The sequence below is a fragment of the Thunnus thynnus genome, chromosome 22 (genome assembly GCF_963924715.1).
Source record: "Thunnus thynnus chromosome 22, fThuThy2.1, whole genome shotgun sequence".
NCBI lineage: Eukaryota > Metazoa > Chordata > Actinopteri > Scombriformes > Scombridae > Thunnus > Thunnus thynnus.
In genome coordinates, this window is record NC_089538.1 from 5,255,281 (window position 1) to 5,278,624 (window position 23,344).

The window sequence follows — 23,344 nt, forward strand, 5'->3', positions numbered from 1 at the left end:
TTTTGTTGTTTCTTTGAACTGTAGTGAACAGAGGTCACTGTTTGGGACAAGAATTTACGATTATGAGGCTGATTCATTGATTAAATTGAACAAGAGTTAGTGCTCCCTCTTGGCACTAACAATTCCTAACCAAAAAGGAGGTGGTGTCCCCAATAACGAGGTAATTCAATAATAAAGTATTAATACTCCTACATGTCATACCGTGCACATTCCAAATTCACAGGAGGGGATTACAGAGAGAGATAAAGACGAGTGAGATGAAGTGTCATTAAAAATACTATATATAAAACTTTCAGACAATTTTCAGCTCCTGAAAACAATAGTTATACAATGTTGTTACATTTCTATGCCCGTATTCCAGGAATTCATCTAACAGATGGGAGCCTCGCTGTTTTCTGATCCTCATCGTATGCACTGCTTTGTCAAGCTGTGATGAGATCCATTTCTTTATTGCAATGGTCATATTAATGCAAACTTACAATGCTAAAATAATGATTTTGCACGTCTTTGGTATGCTTGTGTATGGTCCTTTTTTCCTCTTTAGAGTGCCCTTCCAACAGAAATAGCTTTTTTTTCTTTTTTTTTTTTTTTACCAAAAAGGTGCAACAAAAGCAAAGTCAAATAAATGATACTATGATTTATCGAACTCAGGAGCAATTGGATTGAATTTAGTAATTTACTGAGCTGCAACCTATCACACATTGAGGCATTAAATGAAAGTCTGTTGTTGTGTGTGCATGTATGTGTAAACAGCCCAGAATGTCCATTGCCAAGTAAAGTGGGAGTTCGCTGGGTGTATGATGTGTCCTGTCAGTTTCTCTAAGTGAGGCTGTCAATAATGAGGCGTGCCTAGCCTAGGAAACACAATGCAGGCCTCTGATCAATCTCAGAGAAGGGGGCAGAGGGACTGGGGACTGTCACACACTGTGATTGGCTTCACCCCAGGGAGCCACTGAAGGTCACACAGGGTAGCCTCAGTCCAGCCCTGTCAATCAGCATTAGCCTTGTGATTGTGATTACACCATTAATAGGGAACTCTCATACATGATTGACCTCGACTATGGATTCTGATCTTTTATTTAATAGACATTGTTAATTAGACTGCTACTTTTGTCTTCCTATCATTGGTTGCATGAAGTAACTTTTGTACACTCATCTTTGTACAGCTTCAAGGGCATAAAACCTTACACCACCTACATTTTATGTATTTTCATTTTGGCTCTGGCAAATCCTCTTTTACATCTGCTTCATGAAGCAGGAAAGTCATATTATTGTTTTAGTCTGTTACAGTTGTCTTAAGATGGAGACAAAATATGTTATATTCATTCTAACTCTTAAACTCCATGTGTATAAATTTTGTCTAGATATTTTAAATTTTGGTTTAGAGTAGAAACTGAAACTCTGATAATAGTGCAGTAGCCCTGATATGCTATAGGCACAGGGGCCCATAGCCACAGACGTGCTCATCACAGGCTTTTCTCTGTATGACTGTGAGGACTGTGCGAAGCAGATTCAGGCTGCTGTAGAGCTCCATCCATTTTAGCCTGCTGCTGTGTCAGGAGAAATTCCTGCCTGTGTGAGGACTTCTGCTGTCCAGGTAGAGCTGCTGTGGTTACCGAATTACCGTAGTAACGCAATCACATCATGCCCACCGCAGAGTAAAGCTGATCACCGCTTCACCGCTGAGTGAGCAGAGCAGCTCAAGTGATGGGACATTAGTTATTCTCTGAGGCTTGACATAAAAAATTACATGCCTGCCGAATGCCGACCAATATTCCTGCTGCAAAGTCGGCCTCTTAATGTCAACACTGGAATAAAGATAGCCATTTAGACTACAGAGGATATAAAGAATAGACTACTACAGGAATAAATGCATCTGAAAAGTTTACCATTTTGGTCTGAATATGAGATGTGTTTTTTTTCCTGGAAAAGTGTGGTTGACTTATATTCGGGGTCTAGACAATTACGTGTTAACAACATCAAATATTGAATGGATAAAGTACCAGTGTAAAACCAACTCCTGTGCATTACGAGTTGTTTGTAGCCTTAATGTTGCTAGGCTAGCAAGTGTCTTGAAGTCTGTTAAAATTGAGCATATTAGAGTCAGTCAGCCCTAAAAGTGTTTCATTAGTCCAGTTTAACCCGCATGGGTTTCTGAAGGCTTATGTAACATGTTTTTCTGCCACGGAGGAAATAAATTCATGACCAGTGAAAACGAGTCCAAAGCATCTTCTGACGTCTCTACTGCAGAAATGGAATATGTCAAGCTGCCAAATACCACTGTCACAGATGATAAGGAGTTCAAAAAGACATACAGGCAGTCTTATAAATGCTAACTGCTGGAAAAAAATAATTTTTGACCACTTCCGAGAGTCTGGCAGGAGAGTGTGTGAGTATTTAACTTTACTATGATGTAAGTTGTATTTTTCCCAAAACAGGTGTTGGAAAAGGGAGGGTTCTTCTTATAATCAGGATCGCCTTATATTGGGCCAATATGGTAATTAGGAACCAATAATTTTATAACATCCGAGTTTTTTTTGCTGTTGTTGTTTTTTTTTGTTTTGTTTTTTTAAATGGAAGTTACTGTGACAGTTTGAATAGCTTCGCTAATTTGTGTGGTAGGGAAAAATTTAATACTGTGGCAGCTCTACATCCAGGCCTAATGTCTTAGCAGTAGCCTCGCAGGCTTCAAGCCAAACAGACCACCAAGCTCAGGCTGCTGAACAGGGTGGAAGAGATCACTGTATAAATCAAAATGATCATCCATTGGGTTTCACAATGAGGATAAAATTTTGAACTAGAATCACAGTGCGTTAATGAATTTTAGCACGGTATATTCAAACGTTCATCTGAATATCAATTTTATTTTTACTTTGCCAAAATATTAATCCAATTCAAGCATAATTTCATTTCAGCAGCGTAGTACTTATGGTGCTGAACTGAAACTGATTAATTCAACTCTGGAGAGAGTGGCTGAGCCATGTCAACATTTAGCAAAGCTAATAACGATGAACTTATATTAGAGTAAGATGATAATGTATTGCTTGTCAAGATTAATATATACTAATAGAAAACAGCATATATCAGTAGCAAATGGGTTTTGCTCATATTTATTCCCTATAGTTTTATATAAGTTATCTTAGACTTAAAAAAAGAGGATTAAGTTTAAACCTCTGTTTACTAGCTATAAGATTATTCTGACTGACTTATCACCAATTGTCACATTAGATCAAATTGTGCAGCAACACAGCCATGTTTTGTCGTTGTTGTCAAGTTGCACCCTGTTCCTGCCCATTCAAATGACAGAATAATGGCTTTGCCAGGCGGAAGATACTGCAGTAACCACTTGCTGTCTGAAAGCACTTGAACTGAAAGGTTTTCACCTCCTCAGACAGTAGTTGTTCAGGACATTTCCATAATCTGTTAGGAGCGTGAAGCAAGATGTTGCTGAAAAAGAGCATGAAAGTTTTCATATTTCCTTGATATATGATGATTTTAAAGAAAATCTTAGTGGTCCCAGGTCACAAAGGAATTATCTGTTACCAAAATGAAGTTCCAGTATTTGTTTGGTTCTTTGTTTCACTGGTCATCCTTTTTTCTGAAACATTGCTACCGTAATAATGTAGCCCATATTTTGGTGCTGGAAAATAAATATTTTAAATCATGAATCAGAAGGACACATATTTTTAAATATCATTTTCTATGATCAAAACATGAAGTATATTCTGTTGCCTTTGTCAAGCCATGGCCAGTGGCTTGGCAAATTATGAGTATTTCTCTGTGTGCTTTTATGTCCATGTGTGCATTTTTTATTTTTGTCTGTGTGTTGTTTATAAAAGTATGTGTGCATAAACCTGTTCAAGCTTATTGGAGAAAGCCTCTACTGCTCAAATAAGGCTTGGACAGTGGGCAGTGAATAGCAGGCTACCTTCACTCAAAGTCACATGGCACTCAGGAGGAGCATCTTTAATTATAGTACAATAATTTGTACAAAAAATTTTAAATAACCATCAACTTAACATTCACACTATTTAGTAGTTAATAATTTAATGATTTGCCCTAGAATCTTATATATCATTTAGAATATGAAGCCAAGCTCAAAATAACATACATAATATGAACACAGTAATAGTGTATTCATGCAAACTTTTGTCAGTTCAGATTACAATGTTACATAAATAAATTCAGGAGTGATGCTTAGACCAGACAGGAACGTTTTGAATAACTGACAGACCTAATCAGACTGTTTCATATTCATCATATGAGACGAGAACAATACTATATGGATCATATCCACTTATTATTAGCCAGTATTGGTCTGATTTATCAATGAGCTAATAAAGTAATGGATCAGTGTTACTTAACAGCATGAAAATGAAGACCAACTGGTTTCACACTTATACTGAACTTCATTGCAGTTCTCAGTGTGTTTTAAATAGCTTGAGCAGAACACAGTGGCACATGGACTCCATAAACTGCCCTCAGTGAGCTCAGACAGAGATGGCTATCTTGACCTGGACCTAGTCTATTACATTCGAGGTTAGATACAGATCTGACTGGATATTCCCTTCATTTTCCCTCCAGTATCTCCAAAGAGATCTACATTAAACCTGCCAAGAGACAATCTCCCAGGGCCTGGTTAATTTGATTCCCAGTATGCATCATGCTGGCCTCTCCAAAAGAGGAGGTGGTGTTGGTGGCAGCAGGGGACTTCATTCGAACAGAAACCAAATGATCTGTGGGCAAAAACATCTGCATTCCCAAAGGGGCTGGAAATGTTGGCAATTTAAAGCCATTAACTTGCACTTTTTTTCCTATTATTGGAAACGGCAGTTTTATTTATTTAAGGGCCCCTTAATTAGTTTGTATCAGCTGAAACAGCTTCAGGGCAGCTGTTTAGAGTGATGCATCAACACCTTGGAAATTGCTGGCCCAAGGAAATAGACTACGTCTATAATTACATACAGTACATTGTCATACAGTAGTACTTGTATCATTTTAAGCTCCTGTTTAAATTCTACATGCTGTCATAGTTTCATAGGTCACTTTGCACTTCCATATGAACTTACCCTGCGACTTCTGCTCGACAATTAATTTCAACCAGGTCATGTTGTTATATTTTTGTATGAGCCAGAGGTAAGACAAACAACAGTCCTCTAGTATACCATACTAGATGACCACAGTTTAAATTTCAAAAATAAAATAAATGTTTCATATGTTTAAAATATGCATATGTGTGCACATTCCCTAGGGATTGTGCTGTCTCATCTCTGACGAGATAAGTTGTTATGAAAGTGCTCCTGTATAATAATGCACTTTCTGTAAAAAGACCTGGGTCAAATAGGACCAAATTGTATGAGAAGATTTTTAAGACTGTGATGTATTAACTACCTTAATTTTTTGGCTAATAGGTCTCAAATTTTGAGGGTCAAAATCAAGGTCTGACTTGAGTAAGGTAAGATTTCAATTATTTCAAGTTTTTATTGTAATTTCAAGGTTTTTATTGTCATTCCAACACATTGTACATGTAAGGGAATGAAATTAACATTACACAGGCCCCGCGCAATAAGATATAAAAACAAAACAAAGAAAGAAACAAAAAAAACATGTTATATCACACAAAGAATGGGAATAAAATACTGAAAAATACCAGACAATAATAATACTATAAATAATTAAAAAATATAAATTTTAAAGTACTAAAGTATGAAAGTGTATCTTATCCTATTCAAGTCTTAATGTCTGCCCTTTTTCTCACCATAGTCAATGGCAATATACATATTGCCATTTCTGTTAAAAAGTTGATCTCAGTGAAAGTTTGACCACATTTAGTCAGGGTCAACACTGCACTGCCTTTTTGCATTACAAACAGAGGTAGCTCCAATAGCTGAAGTTCTATTCTGCTGCTGCATGTACAGAATTTCATCTACAGTATCTCACCATGACAATCTCTGTGCATGTTATTCTTTTGCATCCAAAATCCATTAAAAAATATCAAATATGCTTTTCTCTGATATAATCAGAAGTTGAGAACCCTTTCATTTCAAATTGCAGTAAAAATGTCTTTGGTGCAATAAAATTTAAATGTTCTTGTTACACGTAATTTTAACCATTGCCTAATAATGTATTTGTATATAAGGACTAGTCTTTGTTACTCAACTGCCATGACAGTTGACAAGCCTCATGTTATTTAAAGAATAATATTTAGGTATGAGTGGTAGTCCTTAGTGGTGAGGGGAGCAGAGGGTAATGCCAGAAAATGCTCTTGAATTTGTCAATTACTATAGTGTAAATATTGTTTTAAATGCAAATATTTAGGGCGATGTTCATCCAAGAGAGTAGACAAGTTTAATTATTTTGGTTGTTGAAAATTATTGCTCAGAGAGTCCGTGTCTGTCATGGCTCTTTTTAAATAATTATCTTATTGTTAAATGTAATCTGTAGCTTGCCAAGCATGCAGCCCAGTGTGTGAGGTTGGCAGCAGTCTTACAGACAGGAAGATAGAGATCAGCAGTGACTGAAGCCTGGGGTTTGTCCTTCCTACAGCTGTGAAGGACAGCCTTGGGTTTGAGAGGAGACTGACATTGATTTTCTAGCCCTGGTTATGTGATGGCTGACGCCCCTGCCTCTGATCATGAACACTGACCAAAACCGCTCTTTTTTTTGTTAAAAACAGGGCTATCCTGGCTCACATGAACACATCCATAAATGCATGCACATGCGCGCACACACACATATTCAAGGGAAGTTGATGCCTGGAAAGCTGAGAGGTGCGTAAGTCCTTCAGTGAAAAACAGCTAATTCGCTAACATGTCACACATTCTGGCCTTTACCAAATAAGTTTATTGATTTTCCTCTTTTAAGATGTTTTTTTGGCCTGTCCATTGGGAACAAACACTGTATTAATTCTGGCTACAGGGTGATCAATATAAATGGCTGGCTAGGCATTGTTTGATGAAAACAAGCATAATCAGCTACTTTTCTTTGAACTCCGATAATATGGCATCCCTCCCCCAGGTTATTTACCTTGTTCATTGTGTAGGCCTTATTTAACTTGCATTGGTTAGCCTTGATAAAAATAAATAATAAAAAGGGAAAAAAATATTGTTACCTGTACAGTAGTCGCTTTATTTTATCTCAAAACAGAATTATGAATTAGACTTTCATTGAATGCCTGTGGCCTATTTTTTTGAGATGTTTTTTATTACACATCAGTCTTTGAGAAAGTAATGTATGAGAGACAGGGAAGTGGGTTGCATTCAGTGACATGCAAATTAAGGCAGCTCAGCTGTGAGTGTGATAAGATTCCATTTATTCTCTACAACTTTTTCCCCACCTTATCTTCCTCAATCCCAACCCCTCTTTTCTCTCTTTTTTTTAAAAAGTTATGAACTGTTCTGTTTCAGCAACCTTTAGTTTAGATCCTGCTGCTTGCGGAGGCAGAGTTAACAGGAACAGCACAGCTATGCTCTACACATGGTGGATCAGAGACTGAATGTCTGATGTTGAGATCAGGGCGTGTCTCAGGGAGGGATGATGGAGATTGATAGATACTCTAATATCAGATCTTCCATTCTTCTGGTATGTTCTATTATCCTGGTGTGAGCTCATCTAGCTATGAGTGTGTGACTGGAGTAAACAGTCAGCCCCGTCTTGGATGGACTACAGCTAGGGATCAGTATTAAATGGCAGTAGGTTGCGGGAGATGTTATAGGGAGGCAGAGTAGACGCTGCATAGAGATGAGGGGATTATGGTTATGATTCATCTGCTGGTGGCAGCGACTGTCTGCTGGGGATAGGAAAATATATTCATCTAGGGTTTCCATCAGTGTATTGCAAGCCCACCGGCCTGCCAGGCCTAAGCTGACCCCCGTCAGGCCTTAGCATTGGGGAGTTTTTGTTTTTTTTTAAATGTATTTTTAAGATGTTTTTTTTAACAGTTACAGTGCGCCAGCTTGGTTGGAAACATAGATATAATAGTTGGAAAACCACTTACTGTAGCTTGCAAGTTAAGGACATAAAGTTTTGTTAGCGGTTTTGCTGAAGAGCAGTCTTGACAATTTGAGGCACCGCTAGTGTTTTAGGCTAACAGCTAACAAAAAACTTGTGAGAGTGAGGGAGCGGTGGTGGCTGCTATCAGTGTAGAGCTGATCGGTGTAGAGCTGGGTGAGCAGCATAAACTGTGAATGTAGCTGGACATGTATATTATGATCCACAGTTTGCAAAAAAAATTAAAAAAATTAAAAAATGCAGTCCTTCAGGCGAAGCAGAGTTCCGGAAAATTGTGTAGACAAATTTTGCTGATTGTAGTGACATGAATGAGCTGCAATTTATTCCAGGGAGCAGTAAAGGTGTGTCAGAGCTTATCAACCAGCTATGGTATAAACTTTGATTTTATTTTGTTGTTTTTGAAATGTGCCCAGCATTCCAAGGCTGTAAGAATCAGTAGCCAATCAGGACTTTTTTGTAGAGTGCAAAAACTTTGATATTTAATTTAATTTCTTTTGCTATTGTTAAAAAACACAGCATTCCAAGACTGTACATTGCCAGATTCTTTGTAAGACTCTACTATAGTTGTTGATTTTTTTAAATGTGTGTGAATAAATGACTTATTTATAACACATTATGTCAACTTTTAGCACTGACTTAATGTAGGGCCCCATGTTATATGTGTTATAGCTTTTTTAAATTCTGAATTCTGCGATTCCTTCCGTGATTCTATTATCACAGAAACTAAGGGGCCCCACCTTAATGCTGCCATCAGTCTGTTGCTGTCAAAAAAGTCACTTGGCTGCCGGCATGGCCCCCTTCAAAAGATTCTTGCCACCAGGCCTAACAATTTTTCTAGGGAAACCCTGTTCATCCTTTGTATCGTGCCGTACAGAAGCAATGAACTGGTAAGCATCTTGCTCGATGACAGTAAAAAAGTGGGTACTGTGCAACAGAACCATTCCATACAAGTAATTTACTGGTCAGTGCTGACAATCTATAGTTAATACAAAAAACTTCATGGTTTCATCTATGTATAAAACCCATTCTTTAACACAATATTTTTACTGTATGGGATTGAGTGTGAGAAGTGAGTGAGAATGTATAGAATAGTTACACTGCTAAAGTGCATGTGCTACATTTGTGGTTAGGAGCATCATCCAACGAATGAGGACATATTTTAGGATACATTGTTTGTGTTGGTGCACATTATTATTATAGTCTGTATATCCCTAACCTTAAAAAAAATGTCAACCTTGTGATATAGGTGTCTGGCTAACGTTGCTTTGCCTCTTATGTAAACTTAAGTTTTCGCGTCAAGTGTCATGGATGGAGACACTTCTCATGAGCACACTCATTTGGTCTAACTTTGTCTTTAATCAATCAGGTTTTACACTAATTAAAATTAATGAAACACACAGACTGTTTTACTGCTACCGTATCTACTGGCAATCTTTCAGGCACCATTTCATCTCCAGTGGAAACAACTGTGGTCCTTTTTTAAAGTGATGAATCAAATTCATATCATCACTTCAAATCAGTTTACACATAGATTTGGAGCCTAATGGTAGCCTACAGTTGACTTTGATTCTACTGCTGCAATTATTTAATGTGTTCACAGCAGTAATTTATGTCTAATCTGTTTTCCATATACTATAATCTACAATGAGAATGAAAGAGTATGGATATCATACTGGAATATTAACTCTTCTCTACATGTTTCCCCTCACTTTTTGTAAAATTAAAATCCAACACATGAGCTGAGGTAATTTTGGTGCCAATCCTCACACTAAATATTGGGTAAAGTAAAGGTTCAACAAGGTTCACTAAAAGTCTGAGTGATCTATTAGAACCAAAACAAGTTCACTTTTGAATTTGCCGGTGAAACCTGGGCTTCTCCCTCAATTGTTCACTTGAGTCAAAGGAAAAGGGTCATTGCTCAAGTCCCAATAGATCATTTACTACGATTATAGAAGAGAGGAAGCTCTCCTCACACCAGTAAAAGGTCAGAACCAGGGATGCACGATATTGGATTTTTTGCTAATATCCAATATGCCATTATTTTCCAACTCATTTTGGCCGATTGCCGATGTCTATACTGATATATGCACATATTTTTTTCCACCTGGCCTAGGAGACTATTTCGCATGCAATCATAGATTGTATGTATGATCAAGAAAGACAATATATAAAGTAAGAACTTAGGAAGACTGGAGTTCAGGAGCTCAGCATTAAAACTTTAATGAACCTGCCAAGTGAGTCAAGCAGTAGAGTTTTCTTTGAGTTTATTAGACAGTCACGATTAATGGATAGTATTTAATCTTTGGTCCACACTCCGAAGCAGAAGGTGGCAGTAATGCACCTAATATGCTAGTTGCCAACCGCCGTTATAAACCACAAAAGTAAAAGAAGAAGGTTTTTTTTTTCCAAACACATTGGTATATCCTGCCAGCCAAGGTGTTTCCTATCTGTGCAGCCAAACACAGCAGCACCTCAAACTGTTTCACCCTAAGGGTCCCAGTGCTTCCTCCGCAGGCTCCTCTTCACTCAGCTGCCCGACAGACCTCCTCCCACTTTAAAGTAATTAACAAACCAGGGCTCAGTGCTCCGGTTGGATCCACATGGAGAACCGGCACTAGCTGGGAGGCTAGCAAAGCGTTAGCCGCAGCATGGCCGAAGGGAAAAACAGCCAGCTAGCCTCAGATCTCCATGTGGATCCAACCGGAAAACTGATCCCCGGTTTTTTATTCAGGTTTAAGTGGGAAGAAGCAGTGGGTCTGTTAGGCAACTGAGTGAAGTGGAGCCTGCGGAGGAAGCGCCAGGACCGTCAGGGTGAAAAAGTCCATGGAGGGAAGCACAGCCAGGCGGCAGAGGAGAAGGTAATGAATCGGCCCGTCATTTCAGCAAAAATGTTCATTTCAGGCCAATACTGATATTTCATTTTAAGCTTATATTGGTCAATACCGATTACACGCCGATATTATCAATGCCTCATCCATGCCCAGTCAGAACACTCACTGGCTACTGCACTTGTTCATTTCTTTTCTTCTTATGAACTTTGCTTTAACACTTTTTTCTGTGGACAGGCCTCAGTGGGAGGTCAGCGGAAGATATAGGTCAGTGAATGAGGAGAATATAATTGTGAGGAATAGTAAAGAGTCAGGAGCATGGTGTGTAGTTTAGAATGCATCTTGGCTGTAAAAGTACAAATACTGACATCCAATTCGCACATAAAAAAATGTGTTGCTCATGATTGGAACACCTTCTCTGAAAAACATGTCAAATGTGCAAAAGGTCAGAAGATGAGCAGAAACATGTTGGTGGGACACAAAGTAATGTGAGTGTATATTTCCGAAAAATTATATTGTGTAGTGTGGCATAGATTAAACAGCTGTGGTGTTAGATGTATTTGTGCTGTAAATACAGACATAACAGCATCAAAAACAACATCTAGTGATCACAGAAACATCGAAACAATTGCAGACACATTTTCTTGTAAAAAAAGAAATATAACACATGTAATTTAAGGTTCAGAACTTGAATGATAACCCTTTAAAAAATCTGAATGCCAAACAATGGGAATGTCAGCAGAGTGGTGATGAAAACTCTGCACATTCGACAACACTTTCACCTTGAAGTGTTAGTGAATGGGAGTGTGAACACATTTTGCTTTTGTAACTTTGACCAGCAAACACATTTCCAATAGAATCAGCAGTTTCTCTTCTTTTTGTTTAAACCCAAGCAGAAGGGATAGCAGAAAAGTGTTACCTTCAGCCCCAGGGTCAGGTCGTCGGGGTCAAAGGTGGTCAGAGGTGAAGGTCCAGGACGTGAGCCATAGGACAGGACAAGGGGTGGACACACATTGGTGGAGGTCACAGAAAAGCACAAAGACATGGCGGTAGGGAAAGGGAGGAGAAGCAGGAGGCACAACCAAAACAAAAAGAAAAAAAAAAGTGGAGATATGGAAGGAGAGAAATAAGGGGGAGCAATAGGGGAGGATGTTGCAAGGGGTTAAAAAGACAAGGGAGGATTTTGGGGGGGAAATGGAGGTATATGGCACCGAGAAAAGGTAAAAAGCGGAGGAGGAAATTGTGAGGGAAAGCGGCAGTTTCAAGGGGCTAGGGGCGAAGAGGCTGAGTCAATTCCTCTAAAAAAAAAAACAGAACCAAAATAAAAAGGAATGAACCCATACCTTGGTCGTTTAACGTCAGGTGCGCCAGACCTTGAAAGGGAAAAAACAGAAAAAAAGAACAGAAAGAGGAAGAAAAGAAGGTCATAAAAGGCACGGGAAGAAAAAAAGCATTGTCACAACGTTGGACTGCAGTTTGTGACAGACATCCTGGGGCAGACGTGGATGTCAGAGTTCAAATCAAAGGTAAAAAACGAGAAAGAGAGATAGAGATAGAGAGAGAGCGAATAGTAACAGAAAACAAGCAAACACTTTTTGAGTGAGGTGTGGGGGGTTTAGAAAAAAAAGCATTTTCATTTGGCGCAACCCCCGAAGGCTATTGCTCTCACAAATGCTTTTTTTTCCTCTGGAGTACTTATGGAACACACAGAGAACTGTTTGGCAGAAAAGATTTGAACTGGATTCCTCATCTCTTACTGTACTCAAGTCATAAAAAAAGAATCTGAGCTCTGCAAGGTCTCACACAGAGAGGGTCAGAGATAAACCAGGAAAAACACTACAGGATAAAATGTTTTGCGTTGTCTGTAGAAACCCAAAGCCAAATATTATTCCCACACAGATGTGAGTACAGCCTAAAATACTTATTTAGCTTACTGTAGGCTATTGCACACATCTAGCAAAAACCGCATATCAATAGATTTCAAAGAAAAACATTCACAATGGTTGGTGAACAATAGTTACCATTAAGTACCTTCTGAATCAGGCAACAATACCCAGCAAACCATTTCACAGACAGAAACAACCTATACAGACAAAAAACATAGGAAATTATGGATGTGCAAAAATTTATAATAACACTTCTGGGAAATAAACTGAACTTGAATGACCACCAAAATACCTCCAGTTTCAGGTTGAACTGTGGCCAAAGAAGCAACAGGCTGAACAATTCCCACTCTCACAAGGTCATTACTTAAACTTACTGGGTTAAAAATACTGAAAGAGAATAAAAGAACTTATTGTGTGTGTTAACATGCACACTCCAGTCTAGATTGTGAAAAAATATAATACACAATGCTCAAGCAGCAGCATTTACAAGTTTACAACCACAATGACATGCATAAAAATAGCTCTTACTGTTGATAATACAACATTCAGCCTTCGTACAGCACCTGTTTGAGAATGCTACTGTACGGGGGATCATCAGGGACAAATGCATGGCAGGAGGGTAAAAATTATAGCAAAATATTTTCAAGCATCCTAGCTGGTAGTGTTCATGTACTGTAAACATACAGCAGCATGTCTCATGGATTGAATTCTTGGAAGCAAACTGTATAACAGAGAAATAGAACTTAAATAAAAATGAAATATGGTCCTAACTAGCCTAAAGCAAGGGTTTATTCCCAAATAAACAGAGTGGCTAAAGCAAATCGGATTTAACCCCAGGCAGCACAGAATATCAACAACATTATGTCTGTTGGACCAGAAGCCCCAAAAGGTCAAATCTTTTCAAGTCAACCTGTCTTACCTTGATCAATACCATTTCAAACATAAGACTCTTGGCAATACCAGCAAACAGCTCAGTCTAAATAGCCCTTCAGCATCAAGGAACTCAAGTGTTGCAGCCTTGAAGTATTGTGCTTTACTTCTGTTTGGATCATCATTCACCAACATGAAAATGCTGAAAATTCAAGATACTTTTTACCTAAAAGACTTGAAAAGATTCACATCACTGATGGCTGCACTTCATTAATATTCAGCTATGGAATTAGCTACTACACATGTGAAATATATTTGAATTTTTGTCCTGATACCTGAGATTCATAGCTTGGAACAGTATTGATCTATAGATACTATAACCTTTTTTTCAAAAAAAATTGAGGTATTCTGCACTCATCATTTTCTGTGGCTGATGGTGGTCAAATCAAGAGATCTGTCGATGTAGAGGTTAGGCAGCATACTGCCATTTAGACACAGCAATATGATGACTCAATACAGCCTCTCACTTATCCTCTTGAATCAAGGATGTGGTAAAATACCGTTTTCAGAACTCTAGCAGGAGTTAAAAAGAGAGATAGCCTTTAAAGCAGCCCTAATCAATATCAAAACCTCAGCTTCCATGCACAGTAAATGTACTAAAGGTTTGTCTATCAACGTTTAGACCATGGACTGGCTAAATGTGGTGCTAGATATCCAAGATTACCTAAACATTCAGTTGCTGCCTGCTTTTTCTTGCGGACAAACAAGAAAACGATAGTTTAATGTCCCAGAAAACAAATTAACACATAACCTGGGGCTAGCTGTTAGTCTGCAGCGTGAATGCACAAAACACATCTATAGCACCAAAAGTGAGCGGGCAAATCAGAATGCAAAGACCACAGAAGCTCAAATGACTCTTGACAACAAGCTGTTCCTATTGTCCTCTTTCCTAATAACATCTGTGATTCAGGGGCAGAGGAAATGTACAGGCAGAGTGTTTTATTAATCTGGCTGCAGTCCGTTTCCTGCCGGCCCTTTGCAGGGAGTCCAATCATTCTCATTCTGCCTCCCTCTGTTTTTGTTTCCTTGCTCATAATCCATTAAGGAGATAAGGCTAGGGCTCCTGCAATGAAACAGAACGGTGCTGTCGCTGCATACCAAATCATTCAAATACCCCCCCCCACCCCAGCCTCATCCAGCTCAGGCGGGGAAAAGACACAGTGGCACAATTTTATGGCAGAGGAAGACAAGAAAAGGTGAAGAGGAGAAGGTAAGAAAAGGATGCACAGAAGAAAAGAAGAAAAAAGCCAGAGAAATGGCAGCCAGTTGTCCAATGACATCTTCACAGCCTGTGTTAACCGGAGATTTTCAGACAGGTATGCTGCATGGTGCCAAAAAAGACACAGAATGCAATCAATTCATTCCAAGGTATTGTATTGGAGGGTGAAACTGGATATTTGAAAGTTACAATTTGATCCACACAAAATGGCAAACTTATTTTCACACAACATTTCTTCCCACACAGAAAGACACAAAAGCTCCACACATACTTACACACACAGCCAGTCACACACATTATGTTGTCTTGGCAGAAGCAGAGGATGTCAGACTCCTAACTTGCCAGATCCTGATCAGGATGTGATGGCTTTCACTAGCAAGTGGAGGGAGAGGGAGAAAAGGCGGCATGACTGAAAATTTAAATTACTGATCACTGTAAGACATCCAAATTTAACCAACATAAGAAAAAGCTCTCCCTCTCTTAACTTTCATTCTGCATCAATATTAAAGCACAAATCAAATTACCACAGCCTCAAGCAGTATCGCTTGCCTCAAATGCTGGCAACGTGACCAAAACCGAGCCCAAACTATGAACTCCCCACCCCCCACCTCCTTCACATCTGAGCATTTGATTACATCCTTAATTCTGTGGCGAATACAGATGGGAGTGCCTGACGGAACTGCTGCTGATTGGCTGGTTATGATTGAGTGGCAGATGGAGCAGGCTCATAATTCTTCCATTAGGAGGAGACGTGCTTACGTCTAATCTTGCCCACTCCTCCTCCATTCTGTATTCCCCTTTTTTCCACAGCCTTTCTTGCTCCCTGTCTTCACTTCCAACCCTCCATCAGCCAGCTGCAGCTGCCTCCTGCTCTCTTCCTCCACATCTGCCACTTTCTTCTGTTTTCAAGACTCATGAGCACAAGTCACTATTGCTTGGCAAATTACTGATTTCATTTAAATGACTGTTGGTGGCTCCAACACCAGTGTCCTGCCAGATACTGCATGAAAGACGGGCAATGCCAACCAGGGTTATATGTACTGTATGGATATCAATTCATAGACACACCAAAGACTGATACTTGCCTACTGTAATGATGAAGATGAGCGAATTAATCAAAAAGTGCCTACCAGAAATTATTGAATGGCGAGTGAGCATCAACGAAACAGTTGTGTCAGCTTCTCCCACTCCAATTAAAAGTTGAGTACAGACTGATTATGAGGTCAAGTGTTTGTTTGTGTTTTCAACTTTCAACTAAAATCGTATTTGGACACACTGATCATGTTAGGACAAGTTGTAATGAACTGGTAAAAAAAAAAAGTCCTTGTTTTGTAAACAGCATTCAACAGGTACAGCATGTTCTTCAAAACCTTGTCAGGAATTAATCTATCACAACATTCCTGAAATATTCACAGATTATGATGAGCCTCATCATCCTACACACATACACACACACACACACACACGAACAGATGTGCTGGGTCTCAGGGCAGCAGCAACAACGCACAATTGGAGGGGACAGAGAAAAATGGTAGTCATCATCATTATCCCTTTCTACCCCTTCCACACCTCCTTTCCTCTCACTTTCTCTATCCCTCGTTCATCAGATGGACACATAGACTAAGTCAGAAGGAAGAATGTGTTTGCTTCGCGAGCCCCCTGTGGTGCTAGGATGGCATGTTAAATAGCTTCATCCTCCAAGGATTCTAACCAGCATATGGCCACCGTACTTCACGTGCCTCCTGAAGGCACATGCCATACTGACACAAGAGCCTCCTCTTTACTTAGTGATCACAAAATGGTAATCATGCAACAGCGGTTTAAAAATTTTTTTAAAGATACCGCCTTGGATGACTTCAGTGGGAGCGAGCGCTACCAAAAAGCAAGAAATATCAACAAGAAGCATATAAAAGTCATGAAGTATAAAGTAAGAACAATAAATGGTTTTATGTGCAGCTTACTGCTTGGTGCACCCTTGGCACAAGATATAAAACTACGCAATAACCAAAACGTTTGACACACCCACAAATCATTGGCTTTTACTTGGCCTGGGCACAGATAAAGTTTCACAGCTTAATCATCACGGTATGTCTCCTATTGCCAAAAAGTGCAGACATGGCCCTTGGGGGCTCAGAAACAAACCAGTGCGATTTGTAAAAACATCTGCTTAAAAGGATGTTGGAAAATGGTTCTGATTGAATATGAATAATATTCATCTCAGTAGGATGATTTATAATGCATAGTGTCTTTGCACAGCTTAAGTAATATAGAAACTGTGGTAGAATTTAAAGTGCTTTAATAATTCATTGTGGATATCTATTCTATGAGAGAGAGAAAGGGAGAGATAGTAGGAGGTAAGGGGCTAAGAAGACTTCTAAAATCTTGCAGAGTTATAGATTGATGTTAAAGGCTTCAATATATTTCAGTGTTTTAAATTATTAACATAGAGCATGCCCTATTTCAAAAGGAAGAAACATGTAAAATTCTATACTTGAACATCAAGTGAAAATCTTTCTCACTGGGTCCACAGCTGCTGACTGACAGTGTAGTCATAGACTGCAGCTCACTGTGATTTTAATAAGGGATAAAAGGCTTACAGTGAACACATCCTGCATTTGCCTTGCTCATAATGTGTAGTAGGGGAAAGCCAGTATGAAAGTAACACGGGATGAAAGTAACAGGGCAATTTTCTCCGAGCCCATACAAGTTTGATATGTCTAACTGCGTCAGCACATATAGCACACAACATTTACCAGAACCTCGAAAAATCCTGTGGATACATCATACTATTGCAGAGTTTTATCCAAAAAGCTGTTTCTGAATTCACTCAAGTGGTATTTTTTTTTTTTTGGGGAAAATTTGACAAGTTGCGTTTCATCTGTCGTAGTCATGATCATTTGACAGATTATTTAGTACTTTAACACATCTTGACGTTTGCCATGTCAGATTTTTTCAGTATAGAAGCAACTGTCAGGAGTCATTGTCGGGACGATTGTAACAGCTGTTTGTTTTGTCCCGCCGCTAATGTGGTCACACTGTGTGTGTTACAGCAGGCTGTACTCTGATCAAACCACTGCACCTAAAGTTTCCCTGGTCAAGGATGAGAAATGTCTTGTGTGTGGGGAGACATTCAGCTCATTATTGCTTGGTGAAGTGTGGGTGCAGTGTCTCTTTTGTCTGCACTGGTCCAAGGCCTGTACTGAGGGCACAGAGCACTATATCACACAACTGTCACAACTGTGACAATGAATAAAAAAAAAAACTTATTTTGGTAATACAGTGAATGAAATGTGTTATTTTTACACTTTTATACTGTTAAAATTTCTTTAAAAGTTATATTGTTCATACTGTTGTAAAATGTTGATGAAACTGAAAATTGAAATTGAAAATGAAATTTAATAATTTTTTATTGAGATAAAGGACATATGTTTGCAATTACATATTACCAAGGACATTGTCAGATATTTTAATAAAAACAAAAGTAATTTAAACAACTCAGTTTTATGTTGTGTTACTTTTGACCCACACGGGTTACTTTCATCCGACTGATGAGATTGAAAGTAATAACGCACAACCTCCATTCAAAGTCAAATTATAGGATTAGTTTCTGTCTGTAACATAATCTTTTTAAAATGACGTTTATCTGAAAAGTGTTACTTTCATCCTGGTTTTCCCTACATGCTGTATATACTGAGAAATGTCCATCTGCTGCTTTGTTGAACATCAAAATGCCTTATTGATGTTTCTGCCAAAAACAAACAAACAAACAAAAGACATATAGCAAGGCTTGCTGAGATGAACCCTTGTCAATTACGTCTACACTGACCCTCAGTTAATTTGCAACACCAAGACTGGAAAAGCTTTGATCCATTGGTCCTTATATGGTCAATAGGTTAAGCTTTTGTCTGCACATGAAAAGAAACTGAGTCAGTGTCTGTACGGTATAACTCCTAGTCTGCAGGTCACTGCAGTGTCCTCAGTTTTACACACACACAGTACACTGTAGAAAATCATGGATGCAGTACATCACCCACAGGTGAGTGAATGTTTTAAAGCTTTGATTTGGGTTTTGCACATGCTGCAAATGTCTGAATTTGAGTTGAGAAACCTGGATGGAGCTGAGGTAGATTGAGCATGCAGTAGATTGAATTTGACAGGTGATCACATGTCAGTCAAGCACACATGAACCTATACTCTCCTTTGTAAGTCTTCATAAAACAATGACTAAAATTCATTTTATTCAATTTAGTGGCTTTTAGTATATTATTCCAATAGTAAAATAAGTAAAATACTTGTGAAGGTAACTGTCTATGCCAGTTATGACAAATACAGGCTAATGCAAATGAAGTCAATGACGCATAAGTATAGCGATAGTAGTGACAGTAACAAAACAGCCAACTGTGCAAGCCACCAACAGAAGCAGTGTTGTTGAGACATAATGAGCATATGAACAGCGAACTGCAGGAGTGGTTTTTAAGTTTCATAAGACTTTTAGCTTTCACAGCTTGTCACCACTGGAATTCATTGGAAACATCATGAATTCAAGCTGATAGCAGGTCTATGAAAGATGAAACTACCAGTTTTTAACAGACACATTCAAACCCACAGGTGTTGGGTATTTGACACTACAGAGATTTGGGAGTATCCCTTTGAGACACTTACATGTTGGCTGCAGCATATAGCTCTTGTGGTTGTGGCTTGGTTGTATATACTGCAGGATCCATTAGCTGCAGCACCACAGCTATCTGATTATATTGCAACACAAATCTTATTCCCTCTCAACTGAGTGAAGCAAAGGCACATCTTTACTTCAGCAACAATGAAGCAAAAAGGGGGTTTTCTAAAATACTCCTTGGAAAATGGAAAACCTGAACAGTCAGTTTGGAAAATGTATTTTATGACTGACACAAGATGTGCGTGTGTGAAGTTAATAGTGACAACAACCAATCAAAGCACAAAAAGCACTGCACAGGCTTTATGCTACTTAGTGATCCTGTATGATGTCATATTCACTCTGGTGATTATTGGAACACTTGTAAATACATGGATGTAAAATTTACATTGTAAATTATATATTATTTCATAGTACTTACGCACTGAATATACGTAAGAATCTGAGTACATGTTTATTTCTTGGTTGGTGTGTTGGTTTCTGGCAGGATGCCCTAGATTCTCCAGGTATCTGAATAAAAATTGCACTCCTTTTACAGCATTTCAGTATTCTCTTCTGTATGTGTGTGTGTGTGTGTGTGTGTGTGTGTGTGTGTGTGTGTGTGTGTGTGTGTGTGTGTGTGTGTATGTATATGCATGTGATTTCCCTGGAAATACCACAGGGAACTGTTGACCCCAGGCAAGGCACTTAAGCTGAGCGAGTGAAGCATTAAATCTTTATGGTCACTTTCTACTTAACACAGCAGCAACAGCCATCATCTGTCAGGAGCGATGCACTAAGTATTTTGGAAGCCTGTCAAATGATGTGATTTACTATTCAAAGTTACAATTAGACAGGACCACACTACATAATTAAGATGGCACATGCCAAGGTTTGTAGACAGAGAGTACGCAAACCAATACTGCCTTGATAGATAATCCAAAACATTATTGTTTGTCCTGATTTTGGCTCCAACTTTGCTGCCATTGCTTTGGTGTTTTAGATTTACTGTAAGCAATGGCACAACATACTGCAAAATTAAAGATATAAAACATTAACTTTTTTCACACTTTGAAAATTGTCCATATAATATGTCTGTAATATGTGTAAGCCCCTGCTGAATAAAAACAAACACTCTGAGTGTTGTTTATTGGCGTAATAACTGAGACTTGACTAGGATCTCCCCGCATACAGAATAGAGGAAAATCTCTCATATGAAGATATCATGCTCCCCCACATCTCCTAATTAACTGCACAACGCTGAGTGAATCACTTTGACTCGCACATTTTGTTCATTAAAACACAGCTAATATGTCATTGGATATGTCTGGAAAAATAAATCAGAGCATCTTGGAGATTGGTGAGGGGTAGAGATCTGAACAGTTGCTTTTCCATCTTAATTAAACAGTTCATAAATAAATAGGACTTCCATATGTCGAGTCAGAGAACTTGGACTAATTTCATGTTTTAGCCACTGAAGCTAACACACAGAAGGGATGTTGATGATTTCTTCACTTATGCTAATTTACACCAGACAGACTAAAGATCCTCAGAGGTCCTACAGTGTTTTGCTAGGTTTTCTATAAAACCCAACTGCATTCAATTAAAGGAGGAGTGCTTCCAACACTGAATAACAAAATATGGAGCAAATATAGCATCCTCCTGTCCTAGAGTGCATCTCTAAAGTTTGAAGTCCTAGCATCTTCTAACTTCAACTTTATATGGAAAAATAAGTATCATTATTTAAGAAGAAGTGATATTGTGAAATATGTTAAGAAAGGAGGTCTAAATGCAATTGTCTTTGATCCAATGAATGGTACCGTCAAATTAAAATGGTTACAAACTTCTATTAGAAAATGTGAAAGTTCTGAGTTTGATTTTCCGTCCAAAATCTTTGGGAATTTTAGTGTTATAGATTTCTTATTAAGATGTGACTTTGACATTTCCAAGTTAAGCTGTCTGCTTTTCATTAACAAGTTTTCCGTTAATGGAAACCGACTGACTTTACCCCACACGATATGGAATAATAGATGCATATTATTTAAGAGAAAATCTTTTTTTTCCTTTTCTTTTTTTTTTTTTTACAAATAATGGATGGAGAAAGGTATCTGGTCTATTGTACATTTATTAGATAACGGTGGTAATATTTTAACATAATGTTTTCATTGAAAAATACTATCTTGCTAGTACTAATAGGAAATATAACAGTAATTAAGGCAATCCTGCAAGAAACGATTTGTGGTTATTCCGCAGAGGCCTTCATTAGTTATAGATGGATGTAGCTTTTTGGATTAAAAAAATGCACTCTCACTCAAAGATAAGAACTAGTTACTTCTCCTTTCCAATTCCACCTAAGGCTAAAGATTAATTTAAGATTTAAGGATTTAATTTAGATTTAAATATTTGTTCTTTCTGTAACTCAGACATTGAAACCATAGAAATCTTTTTCTCTCTTGTAGATTAAGACAGGATCTTTTGGGATGCTTTTAAATATTAGATAACCCATAATGATCAAAGTATTCTGATTCTAACATATGAAAATATAAAATTTGGTCTCCAACTGGAGGGCAAGAAAACAGAATTTGGGAATTATAATTTCAATTAATTTGGCAAAATATTTCATACACAAATGTTGCTTTTTAAAAACTATTCCTATATTTGCTGCATATCCAAACAACACTATATAAAAAATATGTAAAATGTTGTAAAATTCATAAAGCCCTATACCTTTATGAATATCTATGTACCTAAATTTCTGATTGACAACTTGTGTTTTTGTTATTGTTTATTTCTGTTTTGTAATTTGTTTTGTTTTTGTTATTGTTGTTTTTTGTTGTTGTTAATTGCAATCTCTTCAGTATGACATGTGCCTTTTTGATTGTGTAATAAAAAAAAAACAAAAACAAACAAAAAAAATCAACTGGCAGCATCTTCGTTTCATTGTTTGTATTTTCCCAGTAACCAAATGTTTTCAGTTTCTGGCCAGAAAGAGCCAAGCTGGGTCCAACTTGCAACAGCCAATACATTCTATGTCTGACCTCCATTTTCCTTTCATTTATGAGGTCAAAACTAATCATTAGTCCCCACTGAGATCTGATGTCCTTGCGCAGAGTATCTATCAGTCCTTCCTCTCCTCTTCCTAATCTTCAACTGCCAGTGCTGCAGAGGTATCCTACAACTGTTCCCTGGTCCATCCACCCTCTATCTAGAGCCAATTTCATGGAATGGATGGCTCTGATTACCACTTCTGGACCCCACTCATTAGTGAAGCTGCAAGTGGGGAATGGGCAACAAAATGCATGCCGTCTTTACAGTTTTGTTTTTTCTTGTTCCTTTTCCCTGTTTTGGAAGCTGTGATTGCAATGTCAGATGTGATGGAGAGGAAGGAAGCTAGTCCTCAAGTGGACAATTAGCAGATGCAACCACGCCCCCTTTCTTATGTAAAATATTCTAGCCCTCCACAAACAGCATCAGTCCAAATTATCTTCTTGCTCTCTAATTTTTTCTTAATCATGACATTTCACACTGAGTTTCAAATCTTAGTTTATCTAAAACCACTGAAAAAATATCCAGGATGAAATGATTATAAAAATTTCCAATTACTGACGTGTCTCGACTATCAATATCTTGAAATAAGGCTAATCACTCCAAAAATCAAGGAAGGGAAAAAAAGCAATTATCATTCTCCACTTGAAATAAAACATTTCACCTCTAAAGTATATTAAATGACTTGTAGAGATGGATTTTGTATAGATTTATTGGATTTTCTTATTTTTCCACAAGAATAACAATAATAATAATAATAATACAAACATATAAG

The 23,344-nt window shown here is 38.1% G+C and overlaps 1 protein-coding gene across 6 annotated transcripts in view; it reads right to left on the minus strand.

The window, feature by feature from the left end:
* nrxn2b (neurexin 2b) overlaps window positions 1-23,344 on the minus strand; it is a 715,289-nt gene that overhangs the window by 503,230 nt on the left and 188,715 nt on the right. For 5 of the 6 annotated variants that reach the window (XM_067579159.1, XM_067579157.1, XM_067579160.1 and 2 more), the window contains one exon: window positions 12,182-12,211. The exons of the other annotated variant lie outside the window; for it this stretch is intronic. In XM_067579159.1, the coding sequence (XP_067435260.1) occupies window positions 12,182-12,211 (30 nt within the window). The remainder of the gene's footprint in view (window positions 1-12,181; window positions 12,212-23,344) is intronic. 6 annotated transcript variants of the gene reach the window in all.